The sequence below is a fragment of the Musca autumnalis genome, unplaced genomic scaffold, assembly GCF_047663935.1.
Source record: "Musca autumnalis isolate F117 unplaced genomic scaffold, ASM4766393v1 scaffold_3, whole genome shotgun sequence".
Classification (NCBI taxonomy): Eukaryota; Metazoa; Arthropoda; class Insecta; order Diptera; family Muscidae; genus Musca; species Musca autumnalis.
Genome location: NW_027411866.1, coordinates 23493125 through 23513978, shown reverse-complemented (window position 1 = coordinate 23513978; position 20854 = coordinate 23493125). Strand labels below are relative to the sequence as shown.

General features: G+C 36.0%; 1 protein-coding gene and 1 long non-coding RNA gene across 2 annotated transcripts; one reads left to right on the top strand and one right to left on the bottom strand.

Annotated features, from left to right (window-relative positions):
• The first annotated feature begins 345 nt into the window (after positions 1 to 345).
• Positions 346 to 1399, top strand: LOC141400107 (uncharacterized). Its single transcript, XR_012412081.1, has 3 exons — positions 346 to 449; positions 525 to 1072; positions 1284 to 1399. It is a non-coding gene; the product is annotated as an uncharacterized lncRNA (long non-coding RNA).
• Positions 1400 to 9267: 7868 nt separating this feature from the next.
• LOC141397670 (uncharacterized) lies at positions 9268 to 20373 on the bottom strand. The gene is made up of 2 exons (XM_073974266.1): positions 19004 to 20373; positions 9268 to 11046 (listed from the first exon to the last, which is right to left on the bottom strand). The coding sequence occupies exons 1-2, from the start codon at positions 19755 to 19757 to the stop codon at positions 10334 to 10336; spliced, it is 1467 nt and encodes a 488-aa protein (XP_073830367.1). The 5' UTR covers positions 19758 to 20373; the 3' UTR covers positions 9268 to 10333.
• Positions 20374 to 20854: the final 481 nt, after the last annotated feature.

Below are 20854 nucleotides of genomic sequence, written 5' to 3'. Positions count from 1 at the left end.
CTGTAGGAAAATGTTCATCGGATGAATTTTCTATAGGGAAAAGTTCATCGGATGAACTTTTCTATAGGAAAATGTCATGGTAAGAATTTTTTATAGGAAAATGTTCATCGCATGATTTTTTTACAGAAAATGTTTAACGAATGAATTCAGTTGATTTTATCCATCTCTGATTTGTTTTTTCATAACCGCCTTTCCACTATGAACTTGTTTATTTATATTAGGGTTCATTAGCAGCAATCTCTCACTCTCTGTTTCAAAGCCCAGCTCTTTCTCTGTGTGTTTTTTCAATATGGGTTCTATTTACTCATAATGCCGTCATGAATGATTATAGTAGTTTTGCCCCGATAAAAATCAGCCGTTCTCAGCATTTCCCTTTTTGGCGTTTGTCTTATCAATTACAACAACAATAACAAACATATGCCGGTCTTATGGCATTTCATAGTCATGAGGTAGGTGGGCTTTGTTTGGAGATTTTCATGCAAATAACATTTTTTTTGCATTTTGTGTGTTTTTTTGGAACACAGGTAAAGTCAATGATTACTCAACGCCAACGTCAATTGTGACGAATATCAGAGGCAATTGCTTGCCATAATCAACACCAAAACACTTTGAAGGCAAAATGTAACATTCAGCTGCTTGCTATAATTGAATATTAAATTTATAAAATTAAGTATTTTTATAGTTTATTTGTAATCTAATCTGAATTTCAAAACAGTTTCATTGTCATGGATCTGTTTGCCTGTCGTTCTGTCTGTCAGTCATTCTATCTATGAATGAATGCTTGGTGTAGTTGACATTAATTATTGCATGCCATTCAGTTTTGGAGAGGAGATTAGATCGCATATAACTTATGGAGGGGGATTTCCCATGCCATTGTATTGCTGTGAAAGAAGTCCGCACATTTTAGAAGGTGCAAGAGAAGAGGATAATAGATGTATGTAAACAATAACAAGCAGCGAATGGATTGGTAACTTGATCGCCTCTATTAAAAAAAAAAAAAAACAAGTAAAAAAGTATCAGTATGCTTTGCCGACGAGATATACCCTCAGCCAAGATCTATTTAACAGGTCACGTAAGTAGCACAACAACAACTCTATTTTGGCCAAAAATTCTTCAATATGTCAAAATGTTTGTTTACGTTTTCATACAATTTATTCACAATAACAAAATATTTGACAGATTGAAACCAATCAGCTGGCCGTTTTACGCCACCTTATAATTTCATCATGCCCTCAGCCTATTTGAATTGGAACTTCCATCTACGGACAGACCGAATTTTTTAGTGTCTTTTCAGATTTTTTTTGGACATTTGAACTTGCCGACAAAAATGTGGATTAGGATTACAGTTCAAAAGTTTTGCGAAGGAGGAAATGAACCTACAGAGTCATATATTTTCGATAGACATCGAGTCATTTCAGTGGGTTATCGTACACCTGTTGGACCAGTAATCCAGGAAGCATGGACTTGTCCACGAAAAAACATAATATGGTTGTAAACAGGTATAAATTTCCAAAGGATCTCCGAACAGACCCTTAACTGCACTTGGACACAAATGTTGAACTTTTGTGGGGGAGATATCCTAAGGAGAGGACCGAAATGGGTTGACCCGTTTAAGAGACATCGTGCATACCATTTTTGTGACATTTTTTTAAATATTGGGGGGAAGTACCGGAAGTTGTGAACCGATTTGGTCCCATCTTCGAACTTAAACTAAGTTTGGACAAAATATTATGAAGTTCAAATTTTGGATCGAATCTTGCGCTGCAACCACTACACACGGTGTCGTAGGGTTTTTTTAACCTTTCAGGCTATTTTCTCAGGAAGTATAGTTTTGCCTCTGATGAAACTTGTACCGCCGTATGGGTGGCCGTGAATACAAGTTGTTACAACAAAAATCAAAACGATTCGAGAGCAGGTCCTTAACTGAACTTTTCCGAAATTTTGTGTGGGAGGTACCCGAAGGCGTGGACCGATTGAGTCCATATTGGATCCTCATCTAAGTTTGGTAGAAATTTCACGATGTGCAAAGAGTTATCGTGCGCACAAATTTTCCGAACATTTTCGAACTTTTGTGGGGGAGGTACCGGAAGAAGTTGGCCGATATAATCCATCTTCGAACTTAAACTAAGTTATGACAAAATATTGCGAAAGCCAAATGTTGGACCAAATCGGTTCATCCGTTCGAGAGTTATCGTGTGCACCAGACAGCCAGACAGACAGACGGACGGACATTGCTAAATCGACTCCAAATTGTCTGAAACACATTTCGTCCAAACATACTTGGGATTTAAAACCATTATTTCGATGAAGCACATTTTGGTATGAAAGTGTATGCACCCTCGTTAGCATAAATGCTGAGGGTATAATAATAAAAAACAAGTAAGAACGGCATTAAGTTCGGCCGGGCCAAACTTGTTATACCCTCCACCACAAGTTGTATTGAAGTAAAATGGAAAAATTAGTTTCAATTCGTGTATGAAGAGGACTTAATACAAAATTTCAGCAATTTCGGCAAAACAATGTGAGGCACCGTTCTATCGGGGGTATTTCAAAACATCGATCTATACCGACAAATATCTGACGGAAAGTTTTTAGACTCAAAGAAAATTCAATACCAAATTTGAGCCATTTTGGTGGAATATTGAAGCCACAATCTTCAAAATACCGAACATCGGGAGGCACCTTTCCATGGGGGCTATATGAAGGCGCGAACCTATACCGGCAAATTTAAAGGGGAAGTTTGAGTATCCCCAACCAAGTCTAAATACCAAATTTCAGCCATTTCAGAGGAAAATTGTGGCCACAATCTTCAAAATATCGAAAATCGGGAGGTACCGTTGAATGGGTACTATATGAAGGCGTGGACCTATACGACAAATTTAAAGAGGAAAGGAAAAGGAACCCCCAAACGATGTCTCAATACCAAATTTCAGCCATTTCGGAGGAAAACCGAGGCCACAACCTTCAAAACACAAAAAATTGGAAGGTACCGTTCTATGGGGGCTATATGAAGGCATGGACCGATACCGACAAATTTATAGGGGAAAGTTGTATACCCCCCAACAAAGGCTTAATACCAAACTTCAGCCATTTCGGTGGAATATTGAGGCCACAATCTTCAAAATACCGAAAATCGGGAGGTACCGTTCTATGGGGGCTATATGAAGGCATGGACCGATACCGACAAAATTCTGGGGGAAAGTTTTATACCCCTAAAGAAGACTACGTACCAAATTTCAGCCATTTTGGTAGAATAATGAAGCTAAAACCTTAAAAATACCGAAAATCGGGAGGTACCGTTCTATGGGGGCTATATGAAGGCGTAGACCGGTACCGACGAAATTCTGGATGAAAGTTTTATGCCCTTAAAGAAGACTAAGTGCCAAATTTCAGCCATTTCGGTGTGATAGTGAAGCTAGTACCTTCAAAATACCGAAAATAGGGTGAAGGCGTGGACCTATACCGACAAATTTATTGGGGAAAGTTGTATACCCCCAACAAAGGCTTAATACCAAACTTCAGCCAAGTCGGTGGAATATTGAGGCCACAATCTTCAAAATACCGAAAATCGGGAGGTACCGTTCCATGGGGGCTATGTGAAGGCATGGACCGATACCGACAAAATTTAGGGGGAAGGTTTTATACTCCCAACCTAGAGTAAATACCAAATTTCAGCCTGTTGTACTCTTACGTTTGAGTAAAAGATTTAGTTGTGCTTTTATGTTGTAAATAAAAGACTTATTGATAAATTAACAAACTTAAGCAAGATTTATTCTGTTTAATTCTGGAAACTGAAAATACGTTACAATTGATGTGCGTGTTACTACTTGTGGTGTAATACAATGACTGTGTTGTCTGAATGACTGAAAGAGACTGACTGAGTGAGAAAGAGTATAGCATGAGGGTAGCAAGTGTGTGTGTGTGTATGTATAATAACAATGATGCCTAGTTTCTGATTGTTTACAGTAGAACCCTAACATCTCCCTTTTTGAGACTTCTCGGGGGTCCGGGATACTGGCTGTACAGGGTTTCTTCGAGAAGTGATGCGTTGTGGGTGCATAACCGGTGATGATGGTGGAGTTGTGAAATCTTCTTCCATTGGTGGACTAATGTTGAAGTCTTCTAGTAGGATTTGAAGAGGAAGATTATCATTTTGCTCTGCAGGTACATTTTCATCGGTTTCTCTTGGTCTGAGTTGATCTGCGTGAGATCTCACAAGAATTTGTCTCTTATCCACTTGAATGAGAGTGTTGTAGGTAACATTTCCCACTTTGTTTATAATTTCACCTGGAACCCAGTAGCTATTATTACCTTTGAAGTGTTTAGCGTAGACAAGATCTCCAGTGATGAAATTTCGTTGTTTTGTACCATGTTTCCGGTTGTATTGTTTCTCCATTTGAATGTTTCTCTCTCTGCTCGCTGGTGGAGGCTTTGTTATTAAATCGAAAACTGTTCTCATTTTTCGACCTAGGAATGATTCCGCTGGAGAGAGTTCATTAGGTGAGTTTTTGTTCGGTGTTGAACGATACACTTCTAAGAATGTTTGTAGTGCATTAGATGCCGTCTCCTTTCCCTCTGATTTTTTTAAAGATCGTTTGAGAGTATCGACGAATCTTTCTGCTTGACCATTGGAACTTGGGTGATATCGAACTGTTCGTGTGTGTTTGATTCCTCGTTTAGAACGCCAATTTTCAAAATCCGCTGAGGAAAATTGTGTTCCATTGTCGGATACGATTTGTTCAGGATTTCCAAACTGTGAACAATAAGTTGTTAGTAACCTTAATGTTGCTGCGGTCGTGGTTGATGAAGTTTCATATATGACGGGATATTTGGAATATGAATCCACTATTACGAGGTAGTAAATGCTTTTTACAGGACCTGCGTAATCTATGTGAACACGTTCGAGAACGCGTGTTGTTGTGGGCCAAGGACAAAGGTTGGTTTTGATGGGACTTTTTGCTGCGAGTTGGCAATTGTTGCATTTCTTGACGTAAGTCTCTATGTCCTTGTCTATGTTTGGCCAATATACGTAGCTGCGTGCGATAGATTTGCTTCTTTCTGTTCCTATGTGTACGCGATGCAGTTGTTTGAGAATTTGTTTTCTGTAGCATTCGGGTACTATTATGCGCGTATTGAACATAAGACAATCATCTGTTATTGATATTGAATCTTGCCTGTTGAAATATGGAAGAATTGAAGAATCTATGCTGTTTTTGTTTTCTGGCCAGCCGTTGTATACGTAGTTTGAAACTGTTTGTAAGGTTGAATCCTTTTTGGTTGCATCCTGTATCATTTTGAAGCTAACTGGCAGTGTTGATACGGCGTCTGTGATGTCATATCTTATGTCGTCTTCTAGGTTGATTGAAGCTATGATGTACTCGTCTGATGGTTTTTCATGTGCGCTTATCAATCTTGACAGAACGTCTGCATGTCCAAAATCCTTTGTATTGGTATACTTTATATCGAAATCGTAGGTGAGAAGGATGAGAGCCCAACGTTGTAACCTGTTCGCGGTGTAGACCGGAATACCTTTTTTGGAACCAAATATGGTGAGCAATGGCTTATGGTCGGTATGTAGGGTGAATTTTCTTCCGAAAATCATTTTGTGGAAACGTTGTACGGCGAAAACTAGTGCTAGTCCTTCTTTTTCGATTTGACTGTAATTTCGCTCCGTTGGAGTAAGTGATCTTGAGACGTGATGAATGGCTTTGACACTGTTGTCTGGGTAAGTATGGTATATTACCGCTCCGATGCCATGTGATGATGCGTCCGCTGCAATGTGAATTGGCAATGCTGGATTGTAATGAGTTAGTAGTAAATCCGATGTTAGAATGCGTTTGAATTCGTTGAGAGATTGTTGACATTCTTTGGTCCAAATGAATTTGTGATCTTTTTTTAAGAGATCATCTAGTGGTTTTCGGATGTTTTTCATGTTGTAGACATACTTTCCATAGTGGTTTATGGAGCCTAGTAAAGATCGTACTTCTGAAATGTTTTCAGGGACCTTCAGGTTCTGTATTGCAAGAATTTTATCTGGATCAGGTCGTATGCCATTTTTATCTATGATTTGACCTAGATACTTTATTGATGGTTTGAAAAATTGACATTTTTCGAATTTGAGTTTGAACCCGTAATCTTGAATTTTCTGTAATAACAAATTAAGATTAGTTTTGTGATCGTGAAGAGATCTACTTGCCAAGACTATGTCGTCTATGTACGCTCGTGCTCCTTGGATGCCTGTGCATAGCTCATCCATGATTCGCTGGAAGGATCCTGGTGCTGATTTTATACCTGGAGTGAGGCGATTAAATCTGTATAACCCTTTGTGAGTATTAATAGTTAGCAAGTCTTTGCTTTGATCGTCGACTTCTACTTGTAGATATGCGTCAGAGAGATCCAAATGACTAAATATCATACAATCGTGACAATCTGAGAGAATTTCTTCGGGAGTGGGCAGAGGATACTGATTTGGTTCAATTGAATTGTTGAGACCCGTGGAATAGTCTGCACAAATTCTAATTTTTCCGTTCCTTCTACTTACGACTATTGGCGCTGCAAATTTTGAAGAATTGACTGGTGTGATGATATTTGCTTTTTCAAGTCTATCTAGCTCTGTTTCTATTTCTGTTCTCACGGCATATGGTACTGGGCGTTTTGCAATGAATGTTTCTTTTGCGTCTGGAAGAAGTTTAATATGCACTTTGGTTTTTGTACAAAGGCCAAGACTGCTGTTGTCGAAAACAGGTTTGAACTTGCTTCTCAGGTTTGATATGTATTCATCGTTTGATATTTGGCGACACCAAGCTGAAATTGGTTTGTCCCAAAGGTTAAAACTTTGTATCCAGTCGATACCCATTATGTTTAAGTTATCGATTTCCGTGACGTAACATTGTAGAGTTAGCGTTTTGTCTGATACCGTTATGTTGCATTGACACTTTCCGATTAGGCTGATGCTGTTGGAATTCACGTCTGTTGCAGTATCATTTGTTTTGTGTACGTGAGGCTTACCTATGTATTCCCATGTTGATCGTGATATGATTGAAATATCGGATGCTGTGTCGATTTGTAATTTGACTTGTTTCTTGTTTATTTCCACGGTGGTATATTTTCGCAATTGTTGAAATTGGAGTTGCTTTGAAGAGAATACAGCGTTGGCGTTGTATTTTGTTTTGTCCGACTTGACTGCAGTTTTGTCTGTAGTGGACTTGCCTCCTTTTGCGCTTTTGCAAAAGTTATCCTTGTGACCTGTCTGCTGACACTTTGAACATTTATGATTTTTAAATGGACAGTATTTTGAGTAATGCATGTCTCCGCATAACCAGCAGGGCGTTTTAGGAATTTTATGGGAATGCTTGTTGTTGTTCTTGGCGAATTTCTTGACTGCGCATATTGATTGCGATTGATGCTCGATCAATGTATTGTCTGTTTTCAAATCCATGAGTCGTTGAGTTTCATCTACAATAGTGTCTAGAGTTGTGGAGTCCTTTGCTTCGTCTAGCAATTTGAGTAAACGTAAGCGAATGTCGTTGTCTTTGCTTGATTGTAAACCTAAGACATAGATTAGACACTTGAATTGATCCACTTGCATTTCATTTAGCTTGAAGAGTTCGCACTGTAAGTTAACTCTACCGGCGTATTCCTTATAGTCTTCTCCTTCAAGTTTTTTCATTTGCAAACACTTGTAGCGTTGAGACACTTGAGTTTCTACCTTACCAAATAGTTTGTTAAGTTTCTCCAGGGTGTCTTTGAGACTCATTTCTGTTGGATTCTTTGGAAGAACGTAGTTCCTGAATCTTTCGTGAACACTGTTTGACATCTTTCTCCAGAGTAACGCAACTTTGTCATGATCGTCCAGAGATTGGGCTTCTTTTTCGAAGACATGTTGGTAGCGATTGTACCACGCTTGAAAAATTAATCCGCTTTCCGGTTCATAAACGAAGTCTGTCATGGAATGTGAAAGAGATTCCATCAATGCTGCTTTTGAAGTGCTGGGACTCGTAGCATCTTTGGTGTTTCCAGTACTCTGTGCTTGAAGTAGATTTGTTAATTGTTGCAGTAACTGCGTTTGAAGATTCATAGCCGCTTGCTGTTCAGCTAGTAATTTCACAATGTTCTCGCTTGACATTTTATGTGCAGTTGATTTTTGCGTAGATGAATTGAAATTAAAGAATTTATTTCCTTATTCACCGTCCTCGTCGCCAGTTGTTGTGCTCTTACGTTTGAGTAAAAGATTTAGTTGTGCTTTTATGTTGTAAATAAAAGACTTATTGATAAATTAACAAACTTAAGCAAGATTTATTCTGTTTAATTCTGGAAACTGAAAATACGTTACAATTGATGTGCGTGTTACTACTTGTGGTGTAATACAATGACTGTGTTGTCTGAATGACTGAAAGAGACTGACTGAGTGAGAAAGAGTATAGCATGAGGGTAGCAAGTGTGTGTGTGTGTATGTATAATAACAATGATGCCTAGTTTCTGATTGTTTACAGTAGAACCCTAACACAGCCATATTGGTGTGATAATGAAACTAAAACATTCAAAATATCGAAAATCGGGAGGTACCGTTCTATGGGGGCTATATGAAGGCATGGACCCATACCGACAAAATTTAGGGGGAAGGTTTTATACCCCTAACGCAGACTAAGTACCAAATTTCAGCCATATTGGTGTGATAATGAAACTAAAACATTCAAAATACCGAAAATCGTGAGGTACCGTTCTATGGGGGCTATATGAAGACGGGGACCGGTACCGACGAAATTCTGGGGGAAAGTTTTATACCCTTAAAGAAGACTAAGTGCCAAATTTCAGCCATTTCGGTGTGATAGTGAAGCTAGTACCTTCAAAATACCGAAAATCGGGTGGTACCGTTCTATGGGGGCTATATCAAAACGAGGACCGATATAGCCCATGTTCAATACCAACCATCCTGCAAGTAATAAAAACTTCAGTATCAAATATTGACTCTCTATCTTTAAAATTGCGAGCTGTATCTTGATTTCAACAGACAGACGGACGGACATGGTTAAATCGACATAGAATTTTATGCTGATCAATAATATATATACTTTATAGGGTCTCCGACGAATATTTCGATGTGTTACAAACGGAATGACAAATTTAGTTATACCCTCCATATGGTGGAGGGTATAATGATGGTAGATTTTTTCACATTCACAAAACTCCACAACAGCCCAAAGAAAAGGGATGCGGGCCCACCTTAGTATATCCTTAAAGACAAACTTAACATTTAAAATACCTGCATTGGAGTATTATGATGCATATATTTTATTGGATTTCGAGAAAAAATATGAAAATTTTTGAAAATATAAAATACAACAATTTTAACAATTAATAATAGTAATAATAAAAAATACAACAATATATAGTAGTTTATCAATAAAAGCTGCCAACAAAATTGTATTGAACAATAGTAGAGTAGTTTACCGTTATGAAATAATACAAAAAACAGAAAGACGTTTTGCAGTTTTTACAAAGAAAAAAATTCCCTAATTACGTTTCGTATTTTTAAGGCCATAAATTTGCCAGTAGTTCAAGTGGTTTTGTTATTGGTGTTGGTATAACTGTGTGTATAAGTAAATTTTGACGATTTGTTGGTCGCTCTTCGGTTTGTTTTTCTTGTTCATTATAAATGAAGGAAGATACATACAAACAAACAATGATTAGAATTATGATAGTCCACATTTAGTTTAGTTTGTTACAAGTTAAAAGAGGTTAAACTCAAAAGGTCACAAAAGGTCTTTTAAAAGGACAAATGGAATGGGAATGGTGTTAAATGTACATTTGTTGGTTGGAGGTGTGGACAAATGGGTGAACACCGGGAGAACTATTAATTAATAATACAAATATTTGTTTTTTTTTTTTTTTGACAATTGAGAGAGAAGTAAGGAGAAGTTCTTTGTATGAAATTACAAAATGGGTTCATTTAATATCTTATTAAAAATATAAAACAAAAAAATCTAATTTAATTTTAATTAACACTTAAAGCTTCTTCAATAGAGGTATATTGTATTTTTTTCTTTGCATTCGAATTAAGTTTCAATTTCAATTATTTTCAAAAATGTATTCAAGGTTACTAAGTGCTAAAGACAAGTTATTTTGTCTGCAACGAATACTAATTAGCAAAAAGCTAGCAATGGATAAAAGGGGGTAGGTATGTTACTGCATTTAATTACAAATTTGTTTTAATATTTGCTGTTTGTTTGACAAGATTCAATGGAGATTCTCAAGATTACTTGTTTTGTTCGAAATATTAACAAAGGGGTTTTTTTGTGGGGAGATTCAATATAAAAGGGTTATAAAGAGATTTTTAATAGGCAAGCAAATAGCTAACCACAAAGCAAACAATTAGTCCAATTAGACCCTGTTGTTGTTGTTGTTGGCGATTGGCTCCAGAATCGGCTGTTTTGGCATTTTGTTCACCCACCAATGTAGATTGTTGCAGCTGTTCAGAACCTCCTGCGGGCACAGGCTGCATGGGGGCCAAAGGTGCTGAGCCATCTGCTGGGGGTTGTTGACCTGGAGCAGCAGGATCCATGGCTGCTGGTGGCGGTGCTGGATAGCATGCAATTTGTTCAACTTCCATCATTTTGGTTGCATCATTGGGATCAGTGGCATTAACTCGAACGGGCACACAAATTATGCCGCCAGGAGCAGGAGCCGGAGGTTGTTCGGGATTTGTGGCATTTGTACCATCAGCCATGGGGGCCATTGGAGCTGGTGATGTATTATTCATATCTCCGGCAGGCATTGGGGCCAAAGGTGCCAAAGGAGCCATGGGAACGGCAGCTGCTGCAGCATCACTGGTGGCGGGAGCTGGTGTACCGCCAGCGTTTATTATAGTGGCACCATTTGCATCTGTGGCATTGATAGGTTGTCCTGTATTGTTGATAATAATAACGCGATCACCTCCACCGGCAGCATTACCAGCAGCTGGAGCCTGTTCTACGACCTTGGTGTGACTGGGTGTCAAGACATGTCCCAAAATTGCACCACCAATTGCACCGGCAGCTAAACCAGAACCTGTGGGAAAGAAAACAGCAAATATAAGTAAAATTCTTTTGGGGGGGACATTCTGAAATTTAATTATGTTAACATTTACAAATTGTTACAGATATTATAGCTTTAGGATTATATTCTTCAGTGACTAATGGCGAAATTTAAATTGCAATATTTTTTCCACCTCTAAAGCTGAAAACAGATAAGCTGGAAACAGATACAGCGTTTGATTAAAGTTTTGCGTTGGGCGTCGAGAAAAAAAAACAACAACAACAGGGCGACGGCGATACAAAAGTCCAGCGTATATCTGTTTGCCGGCATATATTTCAAATGAATTTGAATTTTTCGGCATCATGCCCAACTGTGTAAAAACGGCCAAAACGACACAAAACATTACCCAAACGTTGTATCTGTTTACAGCTTAATACGAAGAAGCATGGTAGGACAAAATGGCACTATTCGAAAACAGTAAGAATAAGAAATTAACCTTCACAACATTTTTAGTGCTTTTAGTGTTTTTTTTACTAATATTTCTTTAAAAATTTTGAATCAATTTGGAGATTTACAATGAAATTTACGGTGGAATTTTTTCTCCCTTGACCTCAACCGCTTAGAATAAAGTTTTCTATATTAAATTGACACTAATCGAGAAGAGTACGAAATTCACCTCACATATCTGGTATAACAAATTAATTTGAACACTTTTTAATGATATATAATGTATGTACAGATTTTCTTTGTTCTGTGACCTATACTAAAATTTGATGTAGAATTACTTTTCCTTTGACACCAAGACTCCAAATTGAAGTCCTGTGGCAGAAATTGACACTTTTCGAAAACAGCACAAAACTTTGGCCATAAATCATTTTTAACGAATTTGTTTTTAAATTTTCTAATATTTCAAGTCATATTTACAACTTTCTTTTGCATGGTGACCTATAGTGAAATTTGATGTAGAATTTTTTTCCCTTTCACAGTGAGACCCTTAAATAAAGTATATTGAGAGATTTGGACACTTTTTGAAAAAAAGTACGAACTTAACCCCAAAATATTTTGTTAAATATTTTTTATTGTTTTTAATGATATATACGGTATTTACAGATTTCATTTGTTCGGAAACCTATAGGGAAATTTTATGTAGAATTACTTTTCCCCTTACACCTAGACTCTAAATTTAAGTGTTTTTCGAGAAAACAGTACGAACTTAACCCCAAAAATTTTTGTTAATAAATTGTTTTTGTAGTTTTTTATAATATATACTGTATTTACAAATTTCTTTTGTTCGGTAACCTATAGTAAAATTTAATGTAGAATTAGTTTCCCTTTGAGACCCACCAGATAAAATGAGGTATTGTGAGAGATATTGACACATTTCGAAAACAGTACGAACATAACCCCAAAACTTGTTTTAGTAAATTTTTTGTTTTAATAGTTTTTAATGTTACATATTGTATTTACAGACTTCTTTTGTTCTATGACCTATAGTGAAATTTGATGTATGCTTATTTTCCCATTGACACCGAGACCCTAACATAAAGTCTTGTGGAAGAAATTGCCTCTTTTCGGAAACAATACTAACATAACCCCAAAACTTGATTTTAGTGAATTGCTTTTAATAATTTTTACAGTTAAATATTGTATATGCAGACTTCTTTTGTTCCATGACCCACGGTGAAATTTGATGTAGAATTAGTTTCTCTTTGACGCCAACCCCATAAAATGAGGTTTTGTGGGAGAAATTCACAACTTTCCAAAATAGCATGAACATAACCCCAAAACTTGTTTTTGTAAATTTATTTTAATAGTTTTTAAAGTTAAATATTGTATTTACAGACTTCTTTTGTTCTATGACCTATAGTGAAATTTGATGTATGCTTATTTTTCCATTGACACCGAGAACCTAACATGAAATGAAGTCTTGTGGAAGAAATTGGCTCTTATCGGAAACAATACTAACATAACCCTTGAATTTGATTTTAGTAAATTGCTTTTAATAATTTTTAAAGTTAAACATTGTATATGCAGAATTTTTTTCTTCCATGACCTACGGTGAAACTTGATGTAGAATTAGTTACCCTTTGATGCCAACCCCATAAAATGAGGTTTTGTGGGAAAAATTCACACCTTTCGAAAATAGTATGAACACAACCCCAAAAACTTGTTTTAGTAAATTGTTTTTAATAGGTTTTAATGCTAAATATTGTATTTACAGATTTCTTCTGTTCCAATGACCTATGGTGACATTTGATGTAGAACTATTTTCCCTTTGGTCAATCCCATAAAATGAGGTATTGTGGGGGATATTGACACTTTTCAAAAACAGTACGAACTTAACCCCAAACAATATTTTAATAAAATACGTATGTATGTACTTATGGGTACTTTACACGATATGTTTTTTTACTTATGAGTTGTCACTTTGCAAGTACATTTTGTATGGGAGAAGTGACAACTCATATGTAAAAAACATACCGTGTAAAGTACCCATTAGATTTCCATATTTAATAAAATAATTTGTAATATTTAAAACTCATCAAGAAAAATGGTTCTGACCACGACAAATTTATGATGAAAATAATGCCACCAAACTACATTTAAGCCCATTAGTAAATGGCATCAGTCACAGCAATACATTGACGAGACTTTTTTTTCAGAAACAAAGGAAAAAAAGAAATTGCGACAAATCTTCTGAATCATACACACAAACTGTTTAGTGTCACATTTCAGTATACTATACACAAACATTCCTCCTCCTCCATTTAAACAAAAATTCTACCCAAAAAGGTAACACACACTACACAAAGCTATTGACAAACAAAACATGTCAATATACTTTTTTAATGGTCAAGAAATGTGTCGATTGCATAAATACGAAATTTGCATGTCATGGACAGATTAACAACTCTTTTCGTTTCATATGTTAAGGAACTGTAAAGACGACTTTGACATTGTTTTCTTGTGGGAAAAAGATGGGTAATGTAATTAACATTTAGAAAACAGAGTGGAGTTGGTTGGGAGTCAGTAAACAGTGGATTTTTATGAAATGTGTCTCTACATGTGTAGGTTTCCATTCGCAAAAATGTCCATTTTATTTTAATTAAAATAGGAAGACAATGTCCTACTGAAAATTTCATCTCATGGGTCTTCATAGGGTATTTAAAGCCAGCTTAGCATTAAAAAAAATATTTTTAAATTCAAAGTGTTTCGATCATGATTTCTAGGTATATATGTTTTTACTTGTTTTCGCCGGTATTGTATACAACTTCTAAAGGGGAGCATATTTTGTTTGTGTCTTCACTTTAAGGTCTTGTGATAATCGTTGTTGTTTATCGAAGTAATTAACACGTTTTTGATATTCATGTCAAAAAAAAAAAAACTTGGCTGAAGTATGGCGACAGATTGAAATCTCTGACGAAATCGTTTCCATTAGAAAAAGATTAAATTTTGAACCTTCTTCTTAATAGATTTCCTATGTAATTGATGGAATTCCTTAAAATTAATAACATTTTTATTGTGTTTGAGATTTGTTTACACGAGTAACAATAATAACTGGCACGTAACCAATTTATTTATCATTGATCCCCCAGCTGGCTATAGCGCATTGTCTATAGGAGAAACAAAGGGAGTATTATTTAGCAGTAACAGACTGACTAAAAAAACAAGTTTAACACACGTTTGCATCTGTCACCCGGCTAACTGATGCATGCATAATGTTTGGAGATTAGATTTTGAATAGCTATGTTATTTTTCTGCTTCATTAGAAAGTTTAATAAAAGTGAGCGGTGAACAAAGCAAATATTGGAAAGGTAGTATACTCATCATCTGAAGAATTAAAAAGAATTAAATTATTCCAAACGAACAATTCTAATATATAAATGACAAATTTAATTATACCCTCCATATGGTGGAGGGTATAATTAATACAATACATACTTAGCATTCTTCTAAAGCGGTTCCTAGATGGGTACATCAATTAATACCTAGGTAGCGTTTTATTATTTACATCACGTAATTTTTTTGGGGCAGATCACACGAACTCAATATAAAAACCTATGAAAAAGTACCCTTCTCAGGCGACGAATTGTACTTCCGTATGGTGGGATGTTTACTTCCGTATAGAAATCTTCATCGAATGGTACAGTAGAAAAATCCATCGAATGAACATTTTCCTATAGAAAAGTTCATCGGATAAACATTTTCTTATATTTTTCATCTTCATCGGATGAACTGTTTTCCTAGAAAAAGTACGTCGAATAAACATTTTTGGCAGAAAATTCCTTCGGATAAACATTTTCTTATAGAAAATGCCACCGTATACACATTTTCCTATAAAAAATTTAATCGGATGAACCTTTTCCTCAAGATCATCGGATGAAGAATTTCCTATAGCAAAGTTGATCGTATAAACTTATCCTATAGAAAAGTTCTCCGTATACACATTTTCCTATAAAAAATTTAATCGGATGAACCTTTTCCTCAAGATCATCGGATGAAGATTTTGCAATAGAAAAGTTCATCGGATGAAGATTTTGCTATAGAAAAGTTCATCGGATGAAGATTTTGCTATAGAAAAGTTCATTGGATCAATAAAAGTTCATTCGATGAACTTTTTCCTACAGAAAAGTTTATCCGATGCTACAAAAATGTTCATCCAATAAACATTTTTCTATAAAAAAGTTCATTCGATGAATATTTTCGGCACAAGTTGAATATAAGGACTAGATTCGGATCGATGATAAAAAAAATTTTGATTTAAAGGAAAATTTTGTTCGCGTTAGCCGAGATTTGCTCCTGTCCATAGGAGAAAGTCTTAAATCCCCGACCGAAGGCCGGCTATATATGAAACAAATTCGTTTTAAACTAAACTTATCGTCAAAACCAAGGAATTTTTTTAAATTTCGGATTCTATATCTCGGGAAGTATGGGCTTCCTACCCATGATATATACATTGGCGTGATCAGCACAGCAATCCCTACCGGTGGTAAAAATTTCAGATCTATCCGAATCCAGTCCAAACGTTCAACCTGCTCCAAAACTTCATCGGATGAACTTTTTCCTATAGAAAAGTTCATCGGATGAACTTTTTCCTATAGAAAAGTTTTTCTATAGAAAAGGCATCGGATGAACTTTTTCATATAGAGAAGTTCATCGGATGAACTTTTTCCTATAGAGAAGTTCATAAGATGAAGTTTTTTCTATAGAAAAGTTCATCGGATAAAATTTTTCCTATAGAAAAGTTCATCGGATGAAATTTTTCCTACAGAAAAGTTCATCGGATGAACTTTTTCCTATAGAAAAGTTCATCGGATGAAATTTTTCCTATAGAAAAGTTCATCGGATGAACCTTTTCCTATAGAAAAGTTCATCGGATGAACTTTTTCCTATAGAAAAGTTCATCGGATGAACCTTTTCCTATAGAAAAGTTCATCGGATGAACCTTTTCCTATAGAAATCTTCATCGGATGAACGTTTTGCTATATAAAAGTTCATCGGATGAACTTTTTCCTATAGAAAAGTTCATCGGATGAGCTTTTTCCTATACAGAAGTTCATCGGATGAATTTTTTCCTATAGAAAAGTCATCGAATGAACTTTTTCCTATAGAAAAGTTCATCGGATGAACTTTTTCCTACAGAAAAGTTCATCGGATGAACCTTTTCCTATAGAAAAGTCCATCGGATGAACCTTTTCCTATAGAAAAGTCCATCGGATGAACCTTTTCCTATAGAAAAGTCCATCGGATGAAGTTTTTCCTATAGAAAAGTTCATCGGATGAACTTTTTCCTATAGAAAAGTTTTTCATATAGAGAAGTTCAACGGATGAACTTTTTCCTATAGAGAAGTTCATAAGATGAAGTTTTTCCTATAGAAAAGTTCATCGGATGAACTTTTTCCTATAGAAAAGTTCATCGGATGAACTTTTTCCTATAGAAAAGTTCATCGGATGAACTTTTTCCTATAGAAAAGTTCATCGGATGAACCTTTTCCTATAGAAAAGTTCATCGGATGAACTTTTTCCTATAGAAAAGTTCATCGGATGAACCTTTTCCTATAGAAGAGTTCATCGGATGAACCTTTTCCTATAGAAATCTTCATCGGATGAACGTTTTGCTATATAAAAGTTCATCGGATGAACTTTTCCTATAGAAAAGTTCATCGGATGAGCTTTTTCCTATACAGAAGTTCATCGGATGAATTTTTTCCTATAGAAGTCATCGAATGAACTTTTTCCTATAGAAAAGTTCATCGGATGAACTTTTTCCTATAGAAAAGTTCATCGGATGAACTTTTTCCTATAGAAAAGTTCATCGGATGAACCTTTTCCTATAGAAAAGTCCATCGGATGAACCTTTTCCTATAGAAAAGTCCATCGGATGAACCTTTTCCTATAGAAAAGTCCATCGGATGAAGTTTTTCCTATAGAAAAGTTCATCGGATGAACCTTTTCCTATAGAAAACTTCATCGGATGAACGTTTTGCTATATAAACGTTCATCATCAAGTTTTTCCTATAGAAAAGTTCATCGGATGAGTTCATCGGATGAACCTTTTCCTATAGAAAACTTCATCGGATGAACCTTTTCCTATAGAAAAGTTCATCGGATGAACCTTTTCCTATAGAAAACTTCATCGGATGAACCTTTTCCTATAGAAAAGTCCATCGGATGAACCTTTTCCTATAGAAAAGTTCATCGGATGAACCTTTTCCTATAGAAAACTTCATCGGATGAACGTTTTGCTATATAAACGTTCATCATCAAGTTTTTCCTATAGAAAAGTTCATCGGATGAGTTCATCGGATGAACCTTTTCCTATAGAAAACTTCATCGGATGAACCTTTTCCTATAGAAAAGTTCATCGGATGAACCTTTTCCTATAGAAAACTTCATCGGATGAACCTTTTCCTATAGAAAACTTCATCGGTTGAACGTTTTGCTATATAAAAGTTCATCGGATGAACTTTTTCCTATAGAAAAGTTCATCGGATAAACTTGTTGCTATATAAAAGTTCATCGGATGAACTTTGTCCTATAGAAAAGTTAATGGGATGAAGTTTTTCCTATAGAAAAGTTCATCGGATGAACTTATTCCTATAGAAAAGTTCATCATCAAGTTTTTCCTATAGAAAAGTTCATCATCAAGTTTTTCCTATAGAAAAATTCATCGGATGAAGTTTTTCCTATAGAAAAGTTCATCGGATGAAGTTTTTCCTATAGAAAAGTTCATCGGATGAACTTTTTCCTATAGAAAAGTTCATCGGATGAACTTTTTCCTATAGAAAAGTTCATCGGATGAACTTTTTCCTATAGAAAAGTTCATCGGATGAATTTTTCTTATAGAAAAGTTCATCGGATGAACTTTTTCTTATAGAAAATTTCATCGGACGAACTTTTTCCTATAGAAAAGTTCATGGGATGAACTTTTTCCTACTAAAAAGTGCATGAGATGAAAGTTTATCGGATGAACTTTTTCGCATAAAAAAGATTATCGTTATCTTATTTTTGTTGTTGTTGTCGTCACGATTGAAGTAAAGTTTAGGGGACCATGCAGGGAGATGGTCAATCTCTGAGAAATTGAATGAAAATTCAAGTGATGCCCATTACTTAAGTCACTTTCCCCATTGCCACCATCGAACTTGGCCCATAAAATGTTTAAACATTTTCGTCACACTTTTTGCATATTAAAAACATAAACAGGGCAATCATGAATAAAAATTCCGTGCGGAATTTTTTCCCTTTCCCCAATTTTACAATTTTTAATTTCCAAATTTATGTCCAAAACGAGAATATTTTTATCGATTCGGGGAAAATATTCCATAATTAAGTGATTCTAGTAGGTTTTCAACGTATTAAAATATTGATTTTAAGGGAATATCACTTTTTAAAATTATTTTCCGTGCGGAAAATTCCGAGGGAAATATTCATGATTGCCCTGAAAAGCAACAAAATTTTCTTCCCCATTTCCCCCCTCTCTTTTACTTACCAAAACCTAATCCGGATGATGTTTGTTGTGGCGGTGATGAATACATCACTGCGCCTGGTGGCAATTGACCACCAGCAGGGAAATAACTAGCACCAGCTGGAACAGAATTTGCAGGATAATAACCACCACTGGGGGCGTGATAACCTCCGCCGCCCATCGGATAACCACCAGCCATAGGATAACCTCCTGGAACATGTGATGGATTGTTATAGAGCGTTGCCCCTGGTGGAAGATTATTGGGACTGTGATAGGTAGCGCCAGCCGGCAGCTGTTGTTGGGGATATGAGGCTGAACCATAATGAGTACCAGTTGCTTGGTTATAGTTTGGAGGTGGAGCACCGTAGTTGGGCTTTTGATAGACCGGTGGAGGTTCATGAATATTCGTCTTGGCTCCACCAGCTACATTACTCGGTGAATAGGCTGGTGGAGGTCCGGCGGCATGTTGATTATTTGGTACATTCCAGCCTATCGGTTGGTTGTTCGAAGAGGATGGAGCACTGGCTGGTCTATTGGGTTGTGCATTATAATTGGGATAGCTGAGTTTAGCTTGGTCGGCATGTGAATTGCCGCTGCTAACAGAGTACGTCGGCTTCGTGACATGTGTATCCGGTTGTCTTCGGGTGGTGTGACCTCCACCCGATGATGTCTTACGACCTCCACCACCCAAAGCCCGCTTAGCCTCACTTAAGGGGGGAGAAAGTAGCAGTAATGCACTTAACACCAGTACAATGGTTCCACTAATACGTGTTACCATTTTCGTTTATTTCGATTAATTTTTTCTTTTCGAGATTTTTCAATAGCCCGTAGTTTTCGAAGACGAACTCTTAAAACGAACTGCTTGTTGGGAAGTTTAATTAAAGACTGTTTAGCTTTGTGTTTTGGGGTTTTTTGTTGGTTGTCGCTGTCCAATTGTAACGCCACAACAACAAGTTGTTTTTACTCTTGTGACTTGTAAATAATTTATGGTTAATTGAATAAAACCTGTTTGGGGGTAGACCCTTTACGCTTCCTCCCCTCCACAAAAATATTATTTATATAAATAAATGTTTTAGCTTCTTCACTTGCACTGACTTAAATGAGAGAATTTCGAATTTCGCGAATATTATGACGAACAACGAAGCCAAAAACATATGACGCATTAACGAATGCTAGTAGTGTTGTGTAGATCGTGAACGAACTAGTTCAGTTGAAGAAGTTTTGAGTAGCACGGCGTTTAAGACAATATTTTAACCGTATCTAGTCCACAAACTTGCCTAAACTTGTCACCGTTTTTCTTGTAAAAATCTTTACAAGGAAATAATAAAATAATGAAATGAAAATGAACACACGCTCTCATAGTATAAAGTGCCCAACACTGATATGTAAATATCAGCTGAATTTTGAGGAAAGTATTGCCACCTTATTAGAATAAAAATTTCCAGACATCACAAATGAATTTCACCATGAGCCACTGATGCCAGAATAAACAAAAATGTATTTTCCACATTTTTTCTAAATATTGGTCTGTTCCAGTACTGCAAAAATTTACTAATTTTTACTATTTTTTTCGATAACGTAAAGTAAAAAATGTTATCGTAGTAAAAAGTAGTAGCTTCTTGCAGGTTCTGGAACAGGCATTATATTAATCCGAGGAATATTTTCTTAAACGGCGTTTGTCGGTTTAATCTTCTTTTTGAGGATTTATTTGACGTTTGCGCTATAGAATTGACATTTGAAACCCAGTGAGTTTATTAAATCCGGTTAAGTGCAAAGGGGTATTACAGAAAATTTCATTCTATGACCATTATCCTATAGAAAAGTTTATTCAATGAACAATTTTCTATAGAAAAGTTCATTCCATGAACATTTTCC